Here is a 27,804-nt window from a genome sequence, read left to right on the forward strand (position 1 = left end):
GCAGTGAACAAAACTTAGGGAAAAATGAGAGAGAGTCTGTCTGATTTTAAAACATACTATAAAGGTATAGCCGGGACAGAAAGTTAGATGACTGAGTCAAAAAAGAATACAAAGTGCAGAGAGAAATGAATCATCATCTCTAATTGTGAATATAGGATATCACAAGGTGGCATCTGCATTTCTCCTCTGGCACTGACATCCTTAGCCCATTTTTCTACTGGATTATTCACTATTTCCTGATTTATAAGAGCTGTACTATCTCCTGATTTATCCAGGCTCACCATCACACACAGGAATGACCCCCAGCAGACATGTTTGTACTAAGTGACTCTTTCCCTATGCACAGCTGACAGTCCTAGAGGACCTACCTGCCCGTCCCAGATATACAGAATTCAGAATAGAAGATTTTAGTTCAGACTGGGCTGGCTTCTTGAAGGAGATGTAAAAACCTGAGAAGCTGTGAGTGTGGCCATCTTCTATCCCATTAGCAGGAAAACTGGACCAAAGAAAGAGAAGAACAAAGCAGATATGCTGAGTGCTGTCAAAGTGTATGAAGACTTTTCAGGCCCTGGTTCCTGGCTCTTTCTGGAAAATACAACAGCATCCATGCTCCTGGGATGAGTCTGGTCTCCCTGCTTTCCAGTAACAAGCATCCCCGTTGCTTAAATGGTATCAGGTTGATTTTGCACTATTTGTAGCCAACAGGCCCTGATTAACACTGGCACTGCCATGACCTGATCTCTGTGTGTAGGCACACGTGCACCTGAGAGTGAGCTCTGGCAGCAGTGTGGGAAAGCCTTGCCCTCACTGTCTTTTATCTGGTCTATTCTGATAAGCTCATGTCCCTCCTCCTGCTTTCCCTTGTCACGCCTCCACTTCCTTCGTCACACTGCTGCCAGAGTGGGCTATCTAAAATGTCCACTGTCCGTGTTTCTCTCCTGCTAAAAACTCTTCTCTATCACCTGGAGAATAGAAGCCAAGCTCTTTACATGCAGACTCACTGGTTTCTTTAATACGTGATGAGCACCTATTAAGCATCCTTTTAGGCACTACAAGTAAAGCAGGGAATAAGATGTGAATTTCAACACTCATGAAACTTACATCCTAGTAGTAGAGATAGACCCTCAAACACATTATTTTCAGGTAGTAGTAAGTGCTATGAAGAAAAAACGAGCAAGGGAAGGAGGGTGAGACTGATGAGGGTCGGGGGACGGCTCTTCTAAACAGGGTGGGCAGGCAAGGCTATCTGTGGAGGTTACCGCTGAGCAGAGATTTGAATATGGTGGGGGTTTAGAGGACTCGCAAGGCAGTGAGGGGTGGCAGTCATCAAGATGGGTAGGGATTGGATCAGATCAGGACACAGGGTACACAGTAGCCACAGTAAGATTATTCGGAAAGCAATGAGACTACTGCAGGGCTTTGAGCAGGAGAATCACATTTGCTTTTTGTTTTATAAGGTCCTTTTGGCTTCTGTGCAGTCCTGTCTGTATAAGAGGCTACAGCGGAAGACAGGAAACCCACAGTCTAGGTCTGAGATGATAGTGGCTTGGATGGTAGTGATAGAAGCGGCAAGAAGAGGTCAGGCTCGAGATATATTTTGGAGACAGAACTGACTGGTCTGACTAACACGTGAGGTGGGAGGCAAGGAGGAAAGAGCGGCACCGAGTGTGGAACTAGGGTCTTGGCCTGAGCACCTGGGTGAACGGAATGGGAAGGCTGCTAGTAGTTGGTTGAGCAGGTCTGGAGAATGTGGGTGTGTGCAGGCAAAAAGGAGTTTGAGATCGCTCCAAGCATTGATTAAATTGGTGATAGGAGTCTGGAGTTTGGGGAAAAGGTCGGGAAACAACCTCATCTCCAGTAACTCATCTTGCATTCTGTATGATCAGTAGTGCTAGTGTTAAGTCACTCAGCTGAGTCCAACTCTTTGCAACCTCATGGACTGTATGCAGCCCACCAAGCTCCTCTGTCTATGGGATTCTCCAGGCAAGAATAATGGGGTGGGTAGCCATTCCCTTCTCCAGGGGATCTTCCCGACCAGGGATCAAACCCAGGTCTCCTGCATTGCTGAAAGAGTCTTTACCATGTGAGCCACCAGGGAAGCCCACTAGCTAAATGCTCGCCGGCTAAAATGAAAGTCAACATGTTGCTTCACTTGTGGCTGTCACATTTGATGTTTTGTGGCTGGCGCCTTTATTCGAGTCTTCATCTCTGGACTGCCCTTTCGCCCTTTCTACCCCTGGGTGACTGACTCTTGCCTTTTAAAACGAAGACAGGGTGTCCCCTGAACACCAGGCTGAGCTGAAGGAGCCCCTCATTTGTGCCTCTGTGGTTCTCAGCAGCTCACACCCGAGTTGCCTATTAGATTCTCTAGGGCAGGGTCTGCCTAGTTCATCTCTGTATTCCTGGCACCTGGTCCTGAGCATGCACTGGGAAGAAGGTCTACACGGGTTAGAAGATCCACACCTGTTGAACTGCAAGAAAGGTGCCCCCTCAAGAGGCTGCTGTCTCACTTAAAGACAGGGCCACAGACTTGAACTACTAAATGGAAAGGAGGGCATGGTTCCAAAATATCGCATTCTCTGCGGAAAGTTTCCAAACTGCTTCTTAAACCTAGCCAGCCCGCCCCGACCCCTCCTCCCCGCCGGGCTTCTCCGGTGGCTCAGCGGTTAAAAAAAAAAAAAAAAAAATCCGCCTGCCAAGATCCCCTGGAGGAGGGCATGGCTACCCACTCCAGTATTCCTGCCTAGGGAATCCCTTAGACAGAGGAGCCTGGCGGGCTACAGTCCATGGGGTCACAAAGAGTCGGACGCGATTTAGCGACTAAACAACTGATCCTGAGACCCAACTGACCAGTTCTCTTCAAAAGGGGTCCACCTCCAGCCTAGCTCCCCTCTCCCCGGGGCACTTCTCCGGCCGCATTGTTTGAGAAGCGGGCGGAGCCGCGCTGGGAAAGGAAACCCACAGGCTTTTCTTTCGCTTTCCCCAGCTGGCTGCATTCCTAGCGATGTAGGACCGCAGCAACGGGCTTTCCCATCTGCAGTGGGGAGAGGCAAGGCACACGGTAAACGGAGGCAAACGATCGCCCCTCCGAGGGGCCCCGGGTAGTGGTCTGGGCTCGGGGCCGCTGGCGGTGGACGCCCGGGGGCCGCGGGGCAAAGACTTCACCGCGGTCTTGTAGACGCGGCCGGCGACTCCCATAAGGCGGCGACCGCAGAGCGGCCCTGGGCCACCACCGAGCCCCACCCGACCGCCCCCCGCGCGGTACTCACCGGTCGGGAGCGGGACTGTGTCCCGCGCGGCGTGGGCCTCGGACCAGCTGGCGCCGCGGGTCGACTCGGGCGCGGAAGGCCCCGCCAGATCCATGTCTGCGCGCTGCTTCCCCGCCGCCGGAAGTCCGCTTTGGCGAAATCAAGCTGATGGATTTCCCCTGCCGGGGAAGCGCACCGAGGCTTTGCAGACAGCTTCTCTACCTCCGAGTCTGAATTCGAACTGCTTTAAAAAGAAAAAACAAATCACGCCAGGCGCTCCCCACTCTGCGCCCACTTATCCGATGGTCGGAGGGAAGGTGGCCGAAGTCCCTGGACTCAGCTGGAGAAGTGATGGGTCTTCCTGAGGGATTACCCGTTATTTTTAAAAAGCCATTATCACGTGGGGCTTCCCTGGCGGTCCAGTGATTGAGACTCCACACTTCCACTGCAGGGGGCCCGGATTCAATCCCTGGTTGGGGAACTAAAATCCCACATGCCATGCGGCACAATCAAAATAACACTCCACACACACCCACCCACCCAAGTATTAACCGAGTGCAATGCCAGTTTCCAGTGGTCAGCCATTATTTCACTCGCACACCCCCCAAGTTTGGGCTGAACAGGTCTATCATAAGCGGAGGCAGAATTAACTGAGTGCAATGCCAGCTTCCAGTGGTAATCCTTTATTTAGCACCGGTAGCGTACACAGCACCATACAAGATGAGGTTTCTGGCGCATGGAACAAACACACAAAACACAGACGCGGGTAATTAAATCGCAGTTACAAAATAAGTTGCTCTGTAAAAAAGAAACATGTAATAGCTGGTGGTTTGCTGAGGCAATCAAAGGAAAAACTTCTCGAAGTCTTGCTTTTTGAGCCAGGTTTTAAAGAGAGGAAAGGAGGCAAATTGGGGACAGAAAAGAGAAACTGTTAAAAAGGATAACTTAGTCTTGACCAACACACATGAATTACAGCAGCAGATGTGCGGAGCAGCAAAAGGAGAGGAAAAAGGGCAGGCTCTGCCAGCAGTGTTTCGCCTTCAAGCAGTAAGACTGACTCATTGCCAGGCCAAAAAGTCCTAAAGACACTGAATAAGAGCTTGAATAGCTCAGCTGGGCCAAGTGAAGCAGGTGAAGGGCCCCTTCCCCCACTCTCAGATCCTAATCTCGGCTTTTCAGTGTTCCACTCTTAGGGAGGAGCAGACTGCCAAGATCACTAAGGAAAGCCTAAAGCCTGAAAGACAAAGACCAAAGGAAACATACAAAGAAAACAGAAATCTTGGAGGTCACAGATACTCAGGAAGAAAATATAGGCATGAATGCCTGTGTGTGATGTACTATATAAAGTGTTTTCCAAGCGACAAGATACTGCAACCATGAACCAGTAAGTTACTACTGAAGAAAAACAAAATATTCAGAGAGCTCTAGAAATAAAAAAAATGAGACCCTGCCCCCAAGTAAACTAACAAACTGTCATGTGAGCGTATGTTCCTCAATTCTTTGTCTCATCACAATAAAGATTTGGAGTGACGGACATTAAAGCCCCCTCGGCGTGTCGCAGCTCTTAAGTCTTGGATAGACCGTGTTATAGCTCTCAGGTCTCGAATGGACCATGTTATAACTCTTAGACAAATCAGTGTTACAGCTCAGTGTTACAGCTCTATTTTATTTAGAAGATAGCAGGAAAATCCATCTTCGAGGCATGAGGGCACGTCAATCTAGACACGAGAAGAGCGCCCCAGAGCGCGGGAGACAGCAAGCTAGCTTTGGCTCCTGTATTTATATGTTTCTGTCTCCCTGGGCCTGTCCTATATAAATTGGGCCAGCCAGGAGTGTTGTTTGTTTTACCTGAGGTCCTCACTCTGGTCCTTGGACCTTCTTTTGTTTCATTTTCACGGGCTTTTCCCTTCCTTGTCTTGTAGCCACTGCCATTTTGGACTCCTTTTCCCTGTTCTACCTACCTAACAAAACCAAAAAAACCACCACAATAGACAAATTGGAAGATTAGGTTGAGGAAATCTCCCAGAAAGTAGAGCAATAAGACAGAGCTGGAAATTAACAGAAAAGGTAAGAAAATCAGAGAACCAATTCTGGAGGTCTACGGTCTGGGTAACAGGAATCCTAGAAAGTGAGAACAGATAAGGTATCATTAAAGAAACACGTCAAGAAAAGTTCTCTGAACCAAAGAACAAGGTTTTCAGATTAAAGACTCCACCAAACACCTAGTATCAGGTGTAATAATAGACCTTTACTGGGAACAGAACACTGGGTCAAAGAGATTGCTGTAACGTTCTAGAGAGAGAAAGACTGGTCACAAATATAAGAGAGAAAAAATGGCCTCTGACTTCCAACAGTCACTCTGAAGGCGAGAGGTGAGAACATTTTCAGATTTCAAAGCAGCAACACTGGAATGTAGCATGTATGTTCAAAATTGGGTATGAAAGCTACTCAGAACTCTCTGCCCTGCCAAAACAGCAATCAAGTGTAAGGGCAAAAGAACATATTGAAACATATAGTCTCATTTTTTCCCTTTCAAAAGGTACTGGAGGATGTGCTTCACCCATAAAGTGAAAGTCATTCAGTTGTGTCCAGCTCTTTGTGACCCCATGCCTATATGTGGCAGTAAATCAATGAAAGGAGAAATAAGGGGATTTAACTAGAAATAGACCTGACATCGGAAAGACAAAGGGAATCTCTAGGATGCTGACGGGAGATGACAGCTGGGAACCAGTACAGATGGAGGAGATCAAGATGTCAGATCTCTGTACAGATTTCCCATACTTTTCAAGTGTCTTCATTTTATTTCAGTGCGTTGCCTAAAATTCCTGCATCTTTACGGTGAATAAATGAACTTCTCAGCTTTGCCCATTTGTCTATGGCTGTCTGGTTACAATTTCTTGCTCCCTTTCCTAGCTCTTTGGTTTCCCACTCTCTAACCCACCTTCAAGTTAAATTTTTATTTAGTTCAATATTTTAAAGAAATTAAACCTAGTACAAATTTAGATTCTTGTTTGAAAGGTGCTGCTGCTGCTGCTAAGTCACATCAGTCGTGTCTGACTCTGTGCGACCCCACAGATGGCAGCCCACCAGGCTCCTCTGTCCCTGGGATTCTCCAGGCAAGAATACTGGAGTGGGTTGCCATTTCCTTCTCCATTGTCTGAAAGGTAACCAAAGGTAATTAAACCCAGAAGCTGAGAAAAAAAACAAACCCTAAAAAACCCAGAACTACTTCAATTCCTCCTTTTTGAGCTAGTATTCCTATGCTGGTTCCAGGGGCGAGGAGAATTTCCTGACAGCCAAATGTACATCTTTGTTTTAACTCTTGGAGACTCTCACCCCCTTTTCACTAGATGATCATGGTCAGGAAACCTACAGCAGAGTAAATCTTTCCCTTTTTCTCTAGGAAAATAATTTGCACATCATGCCCAGGAAACTCCAACGGTCTGTTTCAGACTCTTTCAACAGAATTGTTTTAAGTGAAATTCTTACCCAGCACCATCTCTTCTGGCAATAAATAAGCCATGTCTGACTATTCTCTTATAAGTTTCCTTTTCTTACAGTTCTACTCTGTCTAGAACAAAAATATTTCAGCTCATCCAAGTTTCTATTCTCGCTTTTCCTGTGTTTGTATAGAAGGAGTGAAAAGAATCTGTGGAAAAGAAGTTTCATTTCAAAAAATGTGCCAAAACTTTCCCCTAGGAGAGTTTCTCTTCTTTCTCATTCAAGTGGACTGATGGGACACTATTTCATGGAGCTTATCCAATTAACTTAAAATACTTGGAAGTAATTTGCATAATATTAATATTCTTCAGGCTCTGATGCCCATCTTATGGCTCACAATGGTAAATTATTTGCCAGGAACTAAACATAAATAAATTTTGTAGGTAAAGAGGTGAAATGTGGCCCTGTGGGGCCTTGAAAGTCAAAGATCATAATTACAAAAGCAGTAAGAAGTGCTGAAATCAACTGTGACATCAGTTCTTCTGAATATATAATTTACAAATAAGTTACAAATTATACAGTGGTGTTTCATATAAAATATACACATCCATTCTACTCATGTACAGTTGAAGAGCAGTAAGAATAAAGAGATAGGCTATGCATATGAAAATGTCCCTATTTTGTTCCAAGCATTTCTAAGTAATGCAAATAAACACTCCCAATAAGGGTAAACTGGGATCTCTTGACAGATCGTAATGTAAATTAATTCCACTGGCCACAGGGATTTCTTTTGCATGGCCCTAGTTTCAGCTTGATCAGCTGATTTCATGAGCACGTATTAACTACAGATTTATAATATTTTTTTTCTACACTTATTAACCCCACATTGGCAGAGGATTTCTTTCTCAGGCATAGTTCCAGCTTCATAACCATAATCCCATGTTAGTTCTGTTCTTGCTTTCACATACCTAGAAAGTAGAAATTTAAAAAATAATCATAAATTATCCTGAATGAACCAAATTTGATTATAATCAATTTTCATGTTAACATCATTAACCCTCCTCAACAATATCGTTTTCTCTCTCCAACATCCACTACTTAGGAATGCTCTATTTGAGTTTTATTTCAAATCTACTAAAATCCCAAATAAGAAGAAACTTGTCAATATCCACAAGGGAGGAAGTGTGTTTTTAAAAAGAATGGGCCCCAGCAATGCACTGAGGCCCGGGGAAGTAATCAGGGGTAGTTCTGACTTAAAGATGTAGCATTCTGCATCATTTATTTTCTGAACTGAACTGGCTGAGACCTGTCATTCTTAGCCTTTTTGGACATTAATTCTAAGAGGAAATAAGAATTAAAATTTCAACTATTTAAAATTTTATCGCCTCTAAACAGTTTGGGATGACTGAGTATACTAGGGTACCAGAGAGTTAGGGCTATAGCATATATCTTCTTTTATTTTTGTACTGTTATTTTTAAAGTCACAACTTCAAAATTAATCATATTAAAAAATTTTTCAAACCTGTTGGTGAAGAACGCCACCAAGGGAAAACTTCTGTCATGTGTTTCTACAAAAACATTCTGTACCAAAAGATTTGGGCAACAACTATGCTGTTAACAAAAATAGACAAACACATGTTAGATATAGCATAAAGTCTGATACATTGTTCTTTGAAGCATTAGAACACCATTCTGTTTCCAACACATCTTATTTTTCTTTTTTCTTCTGACTAGTATGCAAAATATCATAGCTCATTACAATTTTGTTGATGGTAAGAATTCATTCAGAAAGCCCTGTTTTGACATTCTTACATCTTGCCAGTAGAAATGCAAAATAGTAAAAACTCCTATTTATCATTATTATAAATGCATTTATCTTTTGATTCAACAATCCAGTATCTGGGAGTGTATTCGACAGATATATCTGCATATATATCCATGTAAGATTATTTACCGAACATTGTTTTCAACAGTAGAGGTTTTGAAGCAATGCAAATGTCTATCTAAAGAGGATTATTTAAACTTCTGGATAGCCACACACTGGAATCATATGCACCTATAAACAAAAACAAATGAGGAGCTTGGTGTACTCATACAGAAAGATCTCCAGGGTATATCGTTAACTTAAAACACAAGGTGTAGGACACTGAATGTAATATGCTGTCTTTTAGGTAAGGGGTAGGAATAGGAACACATCCTTATGTTTACTTGTATTTTCATAAAGAAACACTGTAAGAATACACCAAAAAGTAATAAAAAATGATTTTACTATAGAGGGTGGATTGGGGGCAGGGTGAACAGGGGCAGAGTACATTATTTTTAAAACAAAACAAAAAGTTTAATATGAAGAATATGTTATGACCTGAATTTTACATCAAACAGATCCTTTGGAAAGGGCATCTGTGTAAGTAATTGATTTCTCTGCTGAACACAAGCATCATTTATTGTTCTTCCAAGGCTTCTAACATGGTGATGACTATCTCCTATCACCACCGTTTCAGTGCTATTTTGCTGCACATGAGCTGTTATTGCTGCACAGTCATCTATCACCAGATTCATACAGGGATCGAATCCCAGCAATTTTCCTCAGACACATTTACCACTGTTAGATTTCAATAATAACTTCCTATCATCCATACATTTTTTTCAGTTTGAGCCTGGTGAGCTTTACTCAGGGTACCTCCTTGGCAGGGTCACAGATGCTGTGAAACAATTCTGTTTGTATGTATTTTCTAAGGTGTCTTATTTTATTTAAGTTTTTAAATCATGAGAATGGATTATCTATGTAGAAAATTAAATCTAAAAAGACAGAAAGGCCTTGTTTTTCTCTTCCTATAAACAACGGGAGATCCAGCTAGTGAGACCAAACATATCATTCCAGTGTAGCCACTATTCAACGTAACTGACTGGAAAGAAAGCCACAACAGTTCTTTGCTAAGGATCATTCTTTACTGATCTCCTGGCTCTCCTGGCATGTTTAGTAGCTTCCAGCAGTTTGGCAATAGTGTAGAAGTAGTGAAAGTACAGGAGACCCAGGTTCCATCCCTGGGTCAGCAAGATCCCATGGAGAAGGGAATGGCAACCCACTTCAGTATTCAGAGAGGCGTCTCTTGTTAACCAAGTATCCTTCTAACTAGGAGAGCGAAAAAGAAAAAGGCCAAACAGATTTCTCTAGCAAGGAAAAAAAGTTCTTTGGTTTCAAAGATTTTCTGACTTGAGAGTACTTTTTCTTCTGATGGCACATGAATTACATTTAAAATTATCACTAAACAGCAATTTCAAACCATTCAAATGTCATATTTTAAAGAGGTGTTGAGGGAATTCCCTGGTGGTTCAGCTCTTAGGACTCTACTTTCACTGCAGAGGGTACAGGTTTGATCCCTGGTCAGTGAACTAAGATCCTTTGAGCCAAGTAGTACAGCCACAAATAAATAAATAAATAGGTCTTGAGTTTAGCAAAGGAAATACATAAAAGAATCTTGGGCTATGCATGCTTCCCATTATTTTAAGGGAAAAGTCAAAGCTGCCCATCCCACTAACAACGCCACAGAGAGGAAGAAGCGCTCTGATGCAGAGCAAAGAGAAAAATTAAGGCCACATCCAGAAATCAGTGAACCTGAATGGACTTTTCCAAAGGATGTGTGGAGGTTATCATAAAGTTCCTGTCCTGCTTCCACGATTCCTCGTCACTCTCCTGGGTAGGATAAGTCAGAACAAAGTGGAGCCCAGAGAGGAGGAGGAATGCAGGTGGTTTCTGCATGGTCCGGCTGGCCAAAGACAGGGCAGTCTATACAGACACTGGGACTAGTGGTGAAGGTATTTCTCTTTTTTCCCCTGGAAAATTTCTGGGACTATGTACATTCTTTGAAAAGCATGTATGATGGTAGGAGGCAGGAGAGACGAGACTGGCAGTCTGATGGGAAAAGCTAACTCCAATTCCACCCTACACAGTAGTTATGGCCAACAATGCAAAGTATCCCTCTCATCATGAAGATGCCAGGAGTCTTAAGTGTCAATGAACCTTGTGAAGTGAAAGTCGCTCAGTCATGTATGACTCTTTGCAATCCCATGGACTATACAGTTCGTGGACTTCTCCAGGCCAGAATACTAGAGTGGGTAGCCTTTCCCTTCTCCAGGGGATCTTTCCAACCCAGGTCTCCCGCATTGCAGGCAGATTCTTTACCAGCTGAGCCACAGGGAAGCCCAAGAATGCTAAAGTGGGTAGCCTATCCCTTCTCCAGCGGATCTTCTAGACCCAGGAATAGAACTGGGGTTTCCTGCACTGCAAGTGGATTCTTTTCCAAATGAGCTAACAGGGAAGCCCAATGAACCTTAAATCAGAGAAATCATAAATATTCCTCTATATAAATGAAAATAAGTCTCATTACATATATCCCAAACATACACAGAAACAGCAAATGACTATGGCTTAGGAATAAGAAGAGTTAGATAGTAAAATGCAATATTCTGATAAATGTACTGGTTTTCTGTACTAAGCCACTGCTGCCACTGCTGCTGCTAAGTCGCTTCAGTCGTGTCCAACTCTGTGCGACCCCATAGACGGCAGCCCACCAGGCTCCCCCGTCCCTGGGATTCTCCAGGCAAGAACACTGGAGTGGGATGCCATTTCCTTCTCCAATGCATGAAAGTGAAAAGTGAAAGTGAAGTCGCTCGGTCGTGTCTGATTCTTAGCGACCCCATGGACTGTAGCCTACCAGGCTCCTCTGTCCATGGGATTTTCCAGGCAAGAGTACTGGAGTGGGTTGCCATTGCCTTCTCTAGTACTAAGCCACTAAATCACTCAAAATTTAGTGAGAGTAGTAAAACATAAGTGCTCCCAACTAAATTTTTTTAATAGAGGTATTTCTGAATAAGACATTCTATCATATGAGACACAAAAGAAAAACTTATTCTATGTGCCCCGTTGTTTTTTTGAAGGAATGCATCTTAAAAGCCTTTCAATAAATATATACGATTTTCTTATAATTTCTTATAGTTCCTTTAAGCAAATGTTTACTGTGTGCTAGATAGTTTAAGCACTTTATATATAATACATTTATATATAAATGGCCCAGCAGCAATAACTACCGCTATGGGTTTTGTATATGTGTTTTTGCTAGATGATCATTCACAACATTCTGGACAGTTATTTACTCCATATTATCGAAGTGGGAAATACAGCATGGAGAGGTCAAGTAAGATGTCCAAGCCCATGTGAAGTAGAGGCCTGGCATTCTAATCCAAGTAGTGTGGCTCTGGAATCTATCAGTCATATTTTCCTCATGATTTTGTGAAGCAGCCTAGGGGAAAAATGTTTAGATATAGGAATCTCAGCCCATATACTCACATTAAGGAAGCGGCCCACATTTCCTTCTTTTGTGGCATCCAATAAAAACACATTCCCTTTATTGAACTTCTCTAGAGAATCAGATGAAGCATCCTTGATTTCATTTGGTAACTCTTTACCAAAAAAGACCTGCTGGTTTTGACATGCTGGAGATTTTTCCTCTTGGGGCTTTTGTATTTGAACCTCATTCTTGTTATCCAGTGTGACTGCTTGGTGACATGTGTCCCCTGGTGGAGTGTCTTCTCTACACTTGGTTATATCTATCACATCAGATTCAATCACAGGCTTGTCTTCACAATCTTCAACTTGGTTTGAGCTTGAGTCCTCTAATAAACATTTCAGAAGGAATTGTCAGGGAATATAAATGGCTGAGCAATACTGCTGAGAGTAACAATACTAATTAAGTGCAAGTTGTGTTAATTATTGCTAATCCGTACAATGTATTAAGGTACACAGTACTTCAATTTTACAAATGAAAACTCTGAGCTTCTGAAGGCTTAAGGGATTCACTCAACTAACTAACTAGCAATAATAATGAGAAGTGGGGTAAGAAACCCAGAAATATCTGATTCTGAAGTCTACCTTCTTTCTACTACCGAACAATGGCTTTTTATGAATCTGTATACATGTTGTTTCCTGTTACTATAGTTAAGCTCTACTCCTTACAAATTGACTTCTCTTCAACTTTGTACTCTGCATTTAAATATATTCTAAGCAGCTGGAACAGAAAGGGTTTAGGGAGCATTTTAGGCCTTTATGATACCAATGAAAGGCTGGGGAGACCCTGATTAAGTTACCCGCTCTAAGGCCCAGAAGCAATAACTACCGCTATGGGTTTTGTATATGTGTTTTTGCTAGATGATCATTCAGTAATCACACTTTTACAAACAACAATACTTTAGAAGATGAACTGCTTATTTTTCTTATCTAATAATGCAAGTAATTTTCCAAAATATTCAAAAGTATGGATGCATGTCAAATGGAATAAGTAAAATTATTTATTGTTAAAAAGTCATTTGTGCCTCCTAATTCAGTGGCAGAAAGAAATTACACTTTTCTAAAATTAATGTTTTTGATGTAATCATCACTGTTTCTGGCTGCTTTTTCCTATCATAGGTTACCTGCAGTAATATTAATAGTATATAACTAATTTTGTAGTACCTGCTATATGTACTGTAGTGGTCAATGAAAACAACAAAAGAACCAAGAGCAACAGGACTCAGACGACTTTCATGCTTTAAACAGTGATATATCAGAATGTTGTCCCAAAACACACATCTTTGACATAAGAACTATTTTAAGCTAAGGGCAATTTGAGCTAAGCAGTAATACAGGAAAAGCTCCAAGTCCTCTCCCCTCTCTGCCTAAAAATAGGATATAAATTTACAAAGGTGTCCTTCTATTAATACTAGGAAGGGGGGGAGTTGGGGGTGTATATGTCTAGGAAGCCCAAAGGGAGAAGAGGCCACGGTCAGTCAGTTCTTCACAAAGGGTCATGTCTCAGCAACATCTCTCCCTGAGGGATATACTGAAATGCAAATAAACTAAAGCCCAGTTTTGTCAGGTTTTAATATTAAAGTGGGCTTTCCTTGTGGCTCAGCTGGTAAAGAATCTGCCTGCAGTTGCGGGAGACCTGAGTTTGATCCCTGGGTTGGGAAGATCCCTGGAGAAGGGAAAGGCTACCCACTCCAGTATTCTGGCCTGGAGAATTCCATGGACTGTATAGTCTATACCATGGCAAGACTGGTAACACTGAAAGATGAGCACTCAGGGTAGCAATATTTTCACTTTCTGCTAAGCATCCTCTGGGGCAGCACTGGCTGGAATACTGCAGGAGAATGTCTTGTCTTTATTTTTAAAGGAGCCTAAACAAAGAGGAAATGGCTGCACTGGGCAGGGCTTCCGAAGCTGGAAATGGACTGTGAGTTGTCCATGCTATTCTCCTGCCCAGCATCAGGTCACGGCTGGCATCTAGACCAGGGGTCAGCAAACTTCTTCTGTAAGGGGCCAAACAGTAAACACTGCGGGCTACACCATCTCTGTTGTGAGTATTCAGCTCTGCTACTATAGTGTGCAAGTAGAGACAATATGTAAATCAAAGAGTGTGGCTATCTTCCGATACAATTTATTTAGCAACACTGAAATTATAATATCCTGTAAGTTTCGAGTGTCACAAAGCATTATTTATCTTCTCATCTCTTCTCAGTTATTTTAAAAGGTAAAAATTATCTTAGCTTACAGGCCATACATAAACCGGTGGTGGGCTGGATGTGGCCCACAGATCACGGTTTGTCGACCTCTGATCTAGACATACAGGAAGCCGTGTGCTGAATGCAGCATTTTTGTAATGGTGTCTGAAAAAATTAGCTACGAGTATTGAGCATGAGAGACAAAAAGGCAGAAGAGGGGGGCAACCACAGAATGAAACAAAGCCTACTTCTCATTTCCTTGGCTTTAGAGTTCAGATGTACTTGAGCTGGATTAAGTTCTCCATTATCTTCTGAGGTGACAGCCTCTGAGGAAGTAAATCCCTTAAAAGAAAACAAGGAAGATGTCTTTACTTTCTAGGTTAGGAAAAAGAATTTAAGTTAGCAGTAAGGCCTCTTTCATCAAGTTATCAATCTCCATAGGCTGCACCAATTAGAAGTTTTCAAAGACTCCAAGCTGATAGCCTGAGGCATCTCTGACACGTCGGAGCCCTTTAGCTGTGTTCTACTCCTAAGCACTTTCGTGAGCCACAGCTATGAACATTATAAGGACTGTCAAGACATTCTTGAGGCATTATAAATTCAAAATGAAATACACACATATCTGTCGGTATCCCTCAATTCTGATACCAGATGATAAATTTGGCTTCCACTAGAAGATGTGCAAAGATTAAAAACACTCTTTGGCTAGTTACTTGAAAGAAAAGGTTAAAGGAGCTGCCTATCTCCATGAGTTGAGGACACTGCAGTCACTTTATATGGTAATGATAACTTTCAAAAAGGGGTATTAGGTTTAGCACAATGCTTGGCACGCAGCACATTTGACCATTATTCTTCTTATCCATGTACTTCAACGGTCAACATGTGTTGAGCACTGAGCTGGGTGTCAAGCATTGTGCTACACTAAGTTTCTGACGTTATCTCATTTAACCCTCTTAATTCTGAGATAGATACTATTATTATAATTTTTCAAAAAAAGAAATGCAGACAGATGTTAACCAGCTAGTTAAGGTGCAGTGTTGGAGGGCAAACTAGGTCTATGTGATTTCCTGGCCCAATCTTCGCATAATGATGTGGTATTAAGGAGTTATCTTCTGTATGTTACTAGGCAGAGGGCAAGTATTTGTGTACCACCTACGTTAGTATTTTTCACCAACAAGCCATGAACTACCATTTTGTCTGCCTGTTCTGTTTCTTGCATCATTCTCTTAAGTTACAGTCTCTGACTAGTTATTCTTCTCAGGACAGACTGAAAAGTGTATCTTCAGAGGCTATCATGTAAAGCGCTGCTTTCTGGATGATCCTCTCATTAGACTGCTTCTGTTCTTTCTCCTACATCTCACAACCGTACCTCCTCAACCTAAATTACTCCATCCTTCTTTCTTATGTAATACTATCACTTTAGCTTCTTGCATGAATTCTTATACTGTATACCTCTCAGTCTCAGTAGAATACACGGTCAGATCACGATCAACATTCTCCTTCTATATCTAAGTTGGGAACATGCCAACCATTACTTAGGATACAAAGTTACTAAAAAACATAGTCCTAACACTTTAACAGCACCACATTACAAAATAATAAAAGAAATCCTACACATTATTAAGTAACACAAACAATTTGAATTAAATAGTAGTTAATGTTCTCAGAAGGGCACCATCTATGTTTTGCACTTTTTACCATATTTTTCCCATTGTGTTGAATAATGACCGTCTTGGTTTTAGGACTCCTAATGACTGAATGATATCGAATTCTTGCAATGCTGTTATATTTCATTCCTCTGAAAAGGAAAACAAAGTTATTCTGTAAATCACTAAAAACGCTCTTTACTGTGCCCTGAAATATAGACAGCATCACTGTTATGTAAATATTCATTAGAAATTAATCTAAGCTATAACACTTATGCCTACTCCTCACTAGAATAATCATATTTTAAAGTCAATCATTCTGGAAGTATATTTAAAAAATGAAGAAAATCTAAGAAAACCTTTGCAAATAAAATGGTGATAGAAAATAAAAAGAACTGCCAAAGTCATGACATCCATAAACAATCTGATTAAAGTCAAAGTTTTTAAAGATGAAGTTCCACAGATGGAAACTGAGGAAATACAGTGTGTTGGTCAGATTTTTAAATTTAAGTGCCCTAGATTTCTCAGTGTGAAACATACAACTGGGAAGCAAACTGATATATAAGAGATCCAGAAGCTGGAGTGGAAAGTAAGAAATAAGAAAAAGAAAGAACTACTCTTAATTGGTACGAAACAGTATAGATCAATCTTGACTGGGTTCCTATGATCTCACTCACATAATAGGCTCTTTGGTATTATTATGGAACTTAGGTGGATACTCCTGAGTCTCCATACTTCTCGGACATGCTTCCAGTTCTATTGGGATAACTTCAACCTCACAATCTGCAACTTCTATTTTCCTCTTTTTGGAAAACATATTTTTCATAACATTCTCTTCTTTTCCATTTTCATCAACAGCATCAGGTTTCTCAGTGTCAGATCTGCTTAGTAATCTTCCTAAAGGAAAAAGTAAAAGAGCTAAATATGACAAAAAGTAATAGTTACAAAGCAACAAAAGGGCATCTCTTCTGCTCTATTAGAACGGTGTATGGTGTACCTCACTTCTAGAATGAAGATAAACATTAATTCATCCTAGAAAACTACTGTGAGAAATAAAAAAATAAAAGACCAAGAAGAGATTTCGCATCTTCCAGTACATGAAAAAACATAGGAATCTAAGTCTGAAGTGGGATAATACAGAAGACAGGAGATTCAGCTACAATAATATAAAACAAAAATACAGATCAGAAAGCACTCTAGAACTCTAGTCTTACAATTATAGCTTTTGTGTCTAGTTATGAATGCTTTATCATTTAAAAACTTTATTTATAAAGTGATGTATTTAAATCTGTGGTGATATGTGCCTATTCTCATCTTAAGCCTTAATGTAATCAAAATGTTAGTCTGAAGTTTATGCATTTTCTTTCAAGGAACTTCAAATTACAGTTAACAAGTCAAAATTAACAGCTAGATTAGAGAGATACCCTTAGGTGCATTTCCTAGCAATGCAGATAAAGTCAATAAATGACACTTCCTGGACACCATCTGGCATTTTATGGTAAGCTAACTTTTATCAAAGGGTTATTTTGAGAAATATGAGAGACAAATGTCCAGGCAAGCTGTGCAGTATTTGTGTCTGTAAGGGGGATGTGGCAGGGATCCAGCTGTGACTGTTCTGAACTCTGAGGATTCCTGCCCTCACTAAAGGGAACCTGGAATTCCAGATAAGGAGGCCTGCTCTGGTCCCTGCTGCCTGGCACATTTCCTTCAGACTGCCTTGAGAGCCACATTTCACCAACCTTTCTCACTTCGTGGCACACACAGAAAGTGAGGACTTTTGCCTGACACTCTGGGGTAAAAGGAAGAGACTACTAGAGATGGACCTGTCTGGCCTGTGGGCTGTGGCCTGAATGAATCAGTAATTTGCACGACTGTAACACACGGTGGGGAGGCTTTGCTCAGAACATGGGCAACTCTCTATAGAATCCTGAAATGGAGAGAGCTGCCCTGACTGACTTGGAGAAGGCAATGGCAACCCACTCCAATACTCTTGCTTGGAAAATCCCAGGGACAGAGGAGCCTGGTGGGCTGCTGTCTATGGGATCGCACAAAGCGGGACACGACTGAAGCGACTTGGTGGCAGTAGCAGCAGCAGCCTTGACTGAATCATCACCTAAAGGTATTCATTATAACATTAACTTGCTAAATTCTAATAGCTCAAGATGTGGACGAAGACAGTCTCTGACCAATAATCTTTACCTTAGTAAATCAGTCACTTTTCTATTTAAAAGTTTTCTTACTTTACCCCGAAGCATCTGCAGCCACAGAGACTAAAAAACACATCTCATGCAGTAACCCAAGTTTTATCCTTCAGCCTTTCTTTTCTGGAACACCTGGTACCTCCTAATGCACGTCATGCCTTCAGGGCTCGATTTCCCAGTCACTTGCCTTCCTCTGACAGTCCTCCTATACTGTCGCTCTTGTCCTTGCTATAAGATCTCGGTGGCCCTGACTAGTCAATGGAGATTCAGAAATGTAGATCTTCCCACAGCGTAATGTGAAAGTAAACCTTTGCTTTACCTGAATAAATGCAAACAAACGTCCCTCTGTCAATATCATCTAGACAGCGCACTCCCCATCCCTTCTTCTCAGTTTTGAACACTTGTAGCCTCACTTGAGGTCCGTGCTGGACAACTCGGTTTTGACACATTCGTCGATCACACTTGCATAACAGGCTGCATTCATAAATGCTTGTCAATAAAATATACAAGAGAAAATCAATTAGACAAATTAAAAGCAAAAGCACTTTCTATTGCTACCTTGCTAATAATCACTGAGGGAAAGAGACCAAGTGTGAAGGCTCCCAGGGCTAGACTGCCTAGTTTCCATCACAGCTCCAGCACTCACTAGCTGCATGCCCATGATTTAATCTCTTTGTGCTTCAATTTTCCATTTTTAAAAATGGGGATTATATGGTACTACCATATAACATGGATTATATGGCATAGGGTGGTTTTGTGAAGATTAAATGAATTGGGTAAGTCAGACAGAGAAAGACAAGTATCACATGTTAATCTTTATATGTGGAATTTAAGAAAATGGTAAAAATGAACTTATTCACAAAGTAGAAATAGAGTCAGAGATGTAGAAAACAAACTTAAGGTTACCAAAGGGGAAAGTTGCGGGGCGGGGAGGGGGGATAAATCGGAGATCAGGGGTGACATATACACACTACTATATATAAAATAGACAACTAATAAGGACTTACTGCATAGCACGGGCACTCTGCTCAGTACTCTACAATGACCTATGTGGGAATGGAATCTAAAAGCAAGTGGATAGATGTATAACTGAATCACATTGCTGTATAGCCGCAACTAACACAACATGGAAATCAACTATATTTCAATAAAATTCAACTTTAAAAAAAGATTAAATAAGCCTATTTGCAAGGTGCTTGAGACAATGTGTGGCACACAATAAGGGTTAGCTCTTTCAAAATGTTGCCCAATGTCTAAGAAGGGAAAGTCTAGGAAGAATACTTTTCTGTTTGTCTTTTAGCAATAACCACCTTGAAAAGAAAATTCCCAATTCTCAGACGACCTCTGCACAGTATATGTCTTAATGGGGAAACGTCTACCCAAAGTAAGCTAACCCAATAGGGCTAAGAGTCAGAGGCAAAGCAGATGAGTGTCAAGTACTGTCTGCATGTTACATGTGTGTACTCTTGACTTCCATTTCCAAAAATGATATACAGGCTTTTAAAAAAATTCTTTAATTTAGATTTTTGGTATAAGAAACTAATTCCAGCTGAACTATTTAAAATCCTAAAAGATGATGCTGTTAAAGTGCTGCACTCAGTATGTCAGCAAATTTGGAAACTTGCCAGTGCCACAGGACTAGAAAAGGTCCGCTTTCATTCCAATTCCAAGGAAGGCCAATACCAAAGAATGTTAAAACTACTGTACAAATGTGCTTGTTTCACATGCTAGTAAGGTAATGCTCAAAATCCTTCAAGTCAGGCTTCAGCAGTACAGGAACCAAGAACTTTCAGATGTACAAGCTGGATTTAGAAAAGGCAGAGGAACCAGAGATCAAATTGCCAACATCTGTTGTTGGAAAGCAAGAGAATTCCAGAAAAACATCTACTTCTGCTTCACTGACTGTACCAAAGCCTTTGACTGTGGGGATCACAACAAACTGTGGAAAATTCTTAAAGAGATGCAAATACCAGACCACCTTACCTGTCTCCTGAGAAACCTGTATGCAGATCAAGAAGCAACAGTTACAACCAGATATGGAACAACGGACTGGTTTCAAATTGGGAAAGGAGTACGTCAAGGCTGTTTATTTTCACCCTGCTTATTTAACTTATATGCAAAGTATATCATGAGAAGTATCAGGCTGGATGAGTCACCAGCAGGAATTAAGAATGCCAGGAGAAATACCAACAACCTCACATATGCAGATGATACAACTTTAAAAGCAGAAAGCAAAGAGGAATTAAAGAGCCTCCTGATGAGGGTGAAAGAGGAGAGTGAAAAAGCTGTCTTGAAACTCAAAACTCAACAAAGATCAAGGCATCTGGCCCCATCATTTCATGACAAATGGATGGGGAAAAAGTGGGAACACTGACAGACTTTATTTTCTTGGGCTCCAAAACCACTGCGGATGGTAACTGCAATCATGAAATTAAAAGATACTTTCGCCTTCAAAGGAAAGCTGTGGAAAACCTAGACAGTGTATCAAAAAGCAGAGACATCACTCTGCCAACAAAGTCTGTATAGTCAAAGCTATGGTTTTTCCAGTAGTCATGAGTGGAAGTGAGAGGTGGACCGTAAAGAAGGCTGAGGGCTGAAGAATTGATGCCTTTGAATTGTGGTGTTGGAGAAGACTTGAGAGTCCTTCAGACTGCAAGAAGATCAAACCAGTCAAATCCTAAAGGAAATCAACCCTCAATATTCAATGGAAAGACTGATGCTGAAGCTGAAGCTCCAGTACTTTGGCCACCTAATGCGAAGAGCCAACTCAATGGAAAAGACCCTGATGCTGAGAAAGACTGAAAGCAAAAGGGGAAGGGGGCAGCAGAGGTTGAGATGGTTAGATGGCATCACCGACTCAATGGATATGAATTTGAGCAAACTCAGGGAGACAGTGAAGGACAGGGGAGCCTAGTGTGCTGCAGTCCATGGATTTGCAGAGTCGGAAACAACTTAGCAACTGAACAGAAACAACAAGTAAGAAATTCAGCATTCAGTTCAGTTCAGTCGCTCAGTCATGTCTGACTCTTTGCGACCCCATGAACCGCAGCATGCCAGGCTTCCTTGTCCATCCCCAACTGCCGGAGTCTACCCAAACCCATGTCCACTGAGTCGGTGATGCCATCCAACTGTCTCATCCTCTGTCATCCCCTTCTCCTCCTGCCCTCAATCTTTCCCAGCATCAGGGTCTTTTCCAATGAGTCAGCTCTTCGCATCAGGTGGCCAAAGTATTGGAGTTTCAGCTTCAACATCAGTCCTTCCAATGAACACCCAGGACTGGTTGGATCTCCTTGCAGTCCAAGGGACTCTCAAGAGTCCTCTCCAACACCACAGTTCAAAAGCATCAATTCTTTGGTGCTCAGCTTTCTTTATAGTCCAACTCTCACATTAAGAACATTTAGAAGACTAAATAGGCCACAGTGATAAAGCACCCTCCTTCAAAGGTATAAACACCCTGCAACAAATCCACAGTGTATCTTACCCAGTAGGTATCTGTCTCTCTAGTCTTTTATATTTATATCCAGCGGTTATTTTATTACTTGACAAGGGGCAAGTCTTGGCATTCCTTGCTGTCAGTTGAAGACATGCACATTTTGTTCTAAGAGGAAGACAATGGATGGAGAAGTCAGAATACAAAAGCATCAAGTTATGAGGCTCTCTTGACAAAAGTATTAAGAATATAGTTGTATTTAAAATAGTTATTTGGCTCATGGACTGTCAAGACGTCTTCCCTAAATAAAACAGACCTCTTTGAAAGACAACATTTACCAAAAGTTTATAAATAATTATAAACTGCCCTGTACCTCGACTTGCTCATTAAATAGTTAACTATACGAGTTTTAACATTTCAAAATGAATTCCTTTCATTTCCTATTCAGCAGAAGCTTCATTGTGAGAATTCTCCCAGGTTTGCTCTCCTACAATGGATAAACTTAAACGTGTCAAGCTCAAAAGAACTTACATAGTTTTGTGTATGTTTTATATTATCTCTCTCTCCAATGACATAAAAATAGATTGAGGAGACTGATGCCACGTATCCGGCTGTTTTTCGTAGCGCTGCTAAGCAGTGAACATGAACACCTAAAAACAAATTTCCTCTCTACCTACTGAGATGACTATCAAACATGACAGGGACTTAACACTCGATAGAAGTAAGTTATAAACCAGATGTGTGACTACTGGTTAAAAATCTCTGAATCTCATCTCCTGTGTTAAATGGCAAGTGACTTTAAGATTGTTTCCTCTATGATTCACTTCAGTATTTTTCTGTATATATACAATACATGTCAGAGTGGTAACTACCATTTGCAACAGAAAAAATAAGCAATAAATTGATTGACTTGGATTCTATTTACAGATGTAGAAATCTATTGTTGCTTTTTCAATACGAGTTTGTTTGCAAAGTTTACAAAGTACAGACAACACAAACAATAACAAACACTCATTCTGAGCAGACAGAATCAGCTGTCATCATTTTGTCTAGTCCTTTCTCTTATGTATATACAGCTGACCCTTGATCAGCACAGGTTTCAACTACACAGGTCCACGTATATGTGGATATTTTTCAATAGTAAATAACACAGTACTACATACATGTGGTCATGTATGGATGTGAGAGTTGGACTGTGAAGAAGGCTGAGAGCCGAAGAATTGATGCTTTTGAACTGTGGTGTTGGAGAAGACTCTTGAGAGTCCCTTGGACTGCAAGGAGATCCAACCAGTCCATTCTGAAGGAGATCAGCCCCGGGATTTCTTTGGAAGGAATGATGCTAAAGCTGAAGCTCCAGTACTTTGGCCACCTCATGCAAAGAGTTGACTCATTGGAAAAGACTCTGATGCTGGGAGGGATTGGGGGCAGGAGGAGAAGGGGACGCCCGAGGATGAGATGGCTGGATGGCATCACTGACTCGATGGACGTGAGTCTGAGTGAACTCCGGGAGATGGTGATGGACAGGGAGCCCTGGCATGCTGCGATTCACGGGGTCGCAAAGAGTAGGACACGACTGAGCGATTGAACTGAACTGAACTGAACATAATCTACAGTTGGATGAAAACTTGGCTGTGGAATTATGGATGCGGAACCGCTTATGTGGAGGGCCAATTATGTTACATGTTATATTTTTGAGGGCTGGCACCCCTAACCCCTGCATTGTTCAAAGGTCAACTATAATTTACAACCTTTATACTGTATATATGATCTTCCTTAAAAAAAAAAAGATAAAACTAAGCTCTCAAGAGGTTTGGTGAGGCATCCTTTAAACTTTTACATATATATTTATCCACAAACAATGTATTGTTTTAAAATATTACTATAGTTATTATCCTACAACTTGTCTTTTCATTCAATATAATGCTTTTGAGATTTACCTTTTTAACTTTTCCATAGCATTTAGAATCACAATTAAACTGCTTCTAGCTTTAATACAACAATGCTGTAACATCCTTATTCTTATGCCCTGTCTAAGCATCGCTTGGGTAGCAGCTTTCAAATATTTTTGACTATGACTCACAGCAAGAAATGTCTTACATTTCTAAGAAAAGATGCTACAGAGGCAGCATATTTATATGTGTGTGTATATGTAAAGTAAGAAATAGCAGTCACATATAAGTACCTTACCACTGTACTTCCTGTACACATGGTACTTTCTGTACAATTTAATTTTTAAGATTCTAGTTACAACCCTTTAAGTGATTTTACATCCTACTAAACTTAGAACTTGGAAAACAATGCTCTAGTATAAAAATACTATTGCTGAAAAACAGGAATGCATATCTTCAACTGCTGTGTAATTGTCTGAATACCCTCTTAACACCCCCATCCCCCACCATATAACTGTCTGGCTTTTTACAGAATTCTAGTTTTATATTTATTTTCCTTCAGCATCTTAAGCTAATATGCCTTTTTGTCTTCTATTATTTTTGATGAAAACTGCCTTGTCAATATATTTTTTCTCTTTTCCATCTGCTAGCATATTTATTCTTTGCCCTAGATACTTGCAAAGTTGCATCGTGATATATTTAGATGTACAGTTATTTTATTTCCCTTCCTAGGACACAGTCGGACACGACTGAAGCGACTTAGCAGCAGCAGCAGCAGCAGTACACAGCAGGCTTTTTCACTCTGAAGACTCCTGTCTTCCTTCAGGTCTGGAAAATTCTCAGCTATTATCTCTTTGAATGATGCTCTCTTCTCAGAGGTATGTTGGAATTTCCCATTGACCTTTCATATTTTTCAACCTGCAAACTTTTTTCCTCGTATCTTTATCCCTTTGCATTCTGGGAGAACCCTTTAGTTTTGCTTTGCTATTCACTGATTGTTTCTCCAGCTATACCAATGCTACCACTTAGTTCATCTACTTAGTTTTTTATTTCCATAACCATATGCTTTATTTCCCGTATTTCTAAATGGCTCTTTTACTTATATAGTATTGTTAAAAATGATCACCTCCTCATTTCATGGATGTTAGGATCTTTTCTCTTTGGACATCTTAGACACACCTATTTTAAAGTCTCCTTCAGTCCATTCCGCGTCTACCTCTGACTCCTCAGGCGGGGCCTGTGCTCTCTGTGGGAACTTACGCTGCCTTCACGGTCCTGCCTGCCTGTGTGCTCTGACTATGCGAGGTCATACTTCTGCCCAGGTCACTCCTGGGCGCTCTTCTACACTGGCTGCTCTGGCTCCGACCTACGGGTTTCACAGCTCTCAGCCTGGCTGTTATCAGGACAGTTATACAACCGCAGGCCCTGTGGGTTATCAGCCAACCTCCTAGTCTTGGGTAGGTCCCTGTTTCTGCCCGCTTTCCCTGAGAGCTTGGTGCCCACTCTCCACCATGCATGGGACACATTTAATTCCCATTCCTGTCAGGATCAGAATCCCTGGCCACAGTGTTCATGTCCAATTCCAGATTCCCGTGAGCCTCAGCTTTTTGCTTATTTTGTGACTTCTCTTGTAATTTGTGACCAAAAAACGAACATATGTGTGCTGGTGGTGCATGTTACATGGGGATTAGTTTCTATGGTCTAAGGCAAAAATCACACACCATCAAAATTATGCTTGAAAAAAACCTTGTTAAACTAACCATAAAGTTCAGTAAACACTGTCCAACCCAACAGTTACTTTTCTCCTTTAGCATTGAAGGAGACTGGGCTTGGCCAGATGTAGACAGGTTAGAGGCAATGCTTAAAAACAACAACCTATATTTAAACAGAATAAAACTTGGCACAGTGAGAGGTTTCCTCTATGACAAAACCTAAAGGAAAAGGCAATGGCAACCCACTCCAGTGTTCTTGCCTGGAGAATCCCAGGGACGGAGGAGCCTGGTGGGCTTACGTCTATGGGGTTGCACAGAGTCGGACACGACTGAAGCGACTTAGCAGCAGCAGCAGCATAGGTTCAAATCCTGGTGCTTAAATTTGTTGACCTTACATTTGGATTCTCAACTTCCTCATTTGCAACATGGAAATAATATTAACTACTCCATAAGACTTTGTGAGAACTAAACAAGAAAATAGATGGAAAGCACTTGTCACAATGTTTGGCACAGTTACACGGCATTAGCCCTAATTGTTGCTATCAATAGTTACAGTAACAGATTAAGGGAAAAACTTATCTCTGCAAGAAATAATTCCCCGATAAATAAAATAATAGGTGAAGAGTTTCCTTCCTACTGCTAAAGGAGAGTGCATCTCTCTATTTTCAATTCTTGATGAACTGGTTTTAGATAAGATAGACAGACAAACTGATACACAGCAGGATTTCTTGACAAGTACCCCTACATTCAGAAGATTTTTTTTGAAATGCCATGTTCTTCTACTCACATGTCTACGCAGCCCTCAGAACAGTCACATGAATCAGTAAACATGTTGGAAAAGCTGTTTAGATAATATGCTCGTGGCCACATAGTCTTTCTGTATTTAAACTGTGGAAGTTTTCTATTGTCAATTTCATTACAGAAAGCAATGGGCACCGATTCCACTCCATTGCTAATATCCACATCAGAAACAATTTCTTCTTCCTTTGGGTAATTCCGAGTCAATTGAACATAGGTATTGAAAGAAAAGTTATCTGTAAATAGAAAGTTACACTCTGTCTCAAGCAGGTAACGAAAAACTTCCTCCATGTTTCGTAGACTCCTTCCACAAGGGGTTTTATAACTCACGTGGAGTGCTGAAGAATGAGAGTTTGTCTTTGCGTGTCGTCTTTGGAAATGGCATTTGACTGGTAGCTGCAGAGGGTTTTCCCCCTTGAAGTTAAATGGCATTTTCATCAGACAGGTGCCAGAGCACTCATGCTTTTGGTAAGATAAATTTAAAGAAGATTCTTTTTCTCTAAAGTCTGCATCTTTATTTTCCATAAGGGGAATTTCTTGGTTTTCTGTAGATCTGTTTAAAATTAATTATTTATTAGAACCTCAAATTTATAGCACAATTCCCCATATTTAAAAAAAAACACTAAGATGATATTTAATTCCTATATTAGTTTCTTCTCAGACAACATGAAAATAAGCCAGACTCTGAAATAAATCTATGTTTTACAGTTATATAAAGTTATGTTTTTTAATCTTCTTCTGAGCACCAAATAGGTGGTGTTTTTTTTTCTAGCACCACTTCTTCAATGAGTGTCCAATAATTCAGTTCAATTCTGGCATTATCCACCTGGAGTCAGCATCAGATTCCACAAATTAAAGGGTTCAGTCCCACAAAACTGCCCCCAATCCAGACGCAAAATGCAATTTCCAGGTCACCACACTTCTGACCAATCCATGAGTTTCCACAACCTCCTCCTCTTTGCTAATGGGCTGGAAAGACTCACAGACTTCAGGACAGCATTTCAACTACTATTACCAGTTTATAATAAAAGATGCACTCAGGAACAGCCAAATGGGAGAGAGGCATGGGGTAATGTAGGTAAGAAGGGGCATGGAGTTTCCATATGCCCTCTCCAAATGCACCCCTCTCCCAGCACCTCAAAGTGTCTGCCAACCAGGAAGCTCCAAGAGCCCTGTTGTTTTTTATAGTGGTTTAACTGCTTAAGCATGAAAGATTAAATCACTTGCGACTGGTGATTATCTTCACCTGCAGCCCTTCTCCCCTCCCTGGAGGCTGGGAGGAAGGGCTGCAAGGGCATCAAAGATTTCTTGAATGCCTGCTATGTGCCAGGTGCTATGAAAACAAAGATGAGAGCTCTGTAATCAAGGAACTTACATTTGAGGCAGAGAATTAAGTATTTATAATAAAGCATAAATGATATTATGAATAATGCCATGTTAAATAATGTTATAGAAAGACATCTTTTATTTTTCTGATTTTAAGAGTTCTAATTTTATAATTAATTTTTTGGGTTTGAGAGTTCAATTTCATCTGGAGTTTATATTGATGTAACATGAATATCTAACTTAAATTCTCCAAATGATATCCAATTGTTCTAGAGTCTTTTACTGAATATTGTCAAGAGTCCTTTCACTTAACTTTGACTTACTAGCTTAATATCTCAAGTTTTTATAAATGCACAAAAATGTTCTCTTATTTTCTAGACTCATTTTTTTTTCTTTTGGCCATGCTGTATGGCATGTAGATCTCAGTTCCCCGATCAGGGAAAGAACCCATGTCCCTGCCCTGGGAACATGGAGTCTTAATCACTGGACGATCAGGGAATTCCCTAAATAACAAATTTTTAAATGAAAAGCATGTATTTTCATTTTCTAGTTGCTGGAACCATCCTGAAGCCTAGTT

General features: G+C 41.0%; 2 protein-coding genes across 4 annotated transcripts in view; both read right to left on the minus strand.

Moving 5' to 3' along the window:
• The window catches only part of PHF11 (PHD finger protein 11), a 33,123-nt gene extending 29,648 nt beyond the window's left edge, over positions 1–3,475 (minus strand). For both annotated transcript variants that reach the window (XM_018056742.1, XM_018056741.1), the window contains exon 1: positions 3,270–3,475. In XM_018056742.1, the coding sequence (XP_017912231.1) occupies positions 3,270–3,363 (94 nt within the window). In that variant the 5' untranslated portion in view covers positions 3,364–3,475. The remainder of the gene's footprint in view (positions 1–3,269) is intronic.
• Positions 5,477–27,804, minus strand: part of SETDB2 (SET domain bifurcated 2) — a 39,900-nt gene continuing 17,572 nt past the window's right edge. For both annotated transcript variants that reach the window (XM_005687460.3, XM_018056726.1), the window contains 9 exons: positions 25,891–26,454; positions 21,554–21,670; positions 18,392–18,561; positions 16,549–16,768; positions 15,924–16,023; positions 14,474–14,567; positions 12,037–12,362; positions 8,212–8,300; positions 5,477–7,657 (listed from right to left, as the gene is read on the minus strand). In XM_005687460.3, coding sequence (XP_005687517.2) covers positions 7,540–7,657; positions 8,212–8,300; positions 12,037–12,362; positions 14,474–14,567; positions 15,924–16,023; positions 16,549–16,768; positions 18,392–18,561; positions 21,554–21,670; positions 25,891–26,454 — 1,798 coding nt within the window. In that variant the 3' untranslated portion in view covers positions 5,477–7,539. The remainder of the gene's footprint in view (positions 7,658–8,211; positions 8,301–12,036; positions 12,363–14,473; positions 14,568–15,923; positions 16,024–16,548; positions 16,769–18,391; positions 18,562–21,553; positions 21,671–25,890; positions 26,455–27,804) is intronic.

The sequence above is a fragment of the Capra hircus genome, chromosome 12 (genome assembly GCF_001704415.2).
Source record: "Capra hircus breed San Clemente chromosome 12, ASM170441v1, whole genome shotgun sequence".
Classification (NCBI taxonomy): domain Eukaryota; kingdom Metazoa; phylum Chordata; class Mammalia; order Artiodactyla; family Bovidae; genus Capra; species Capra hircus.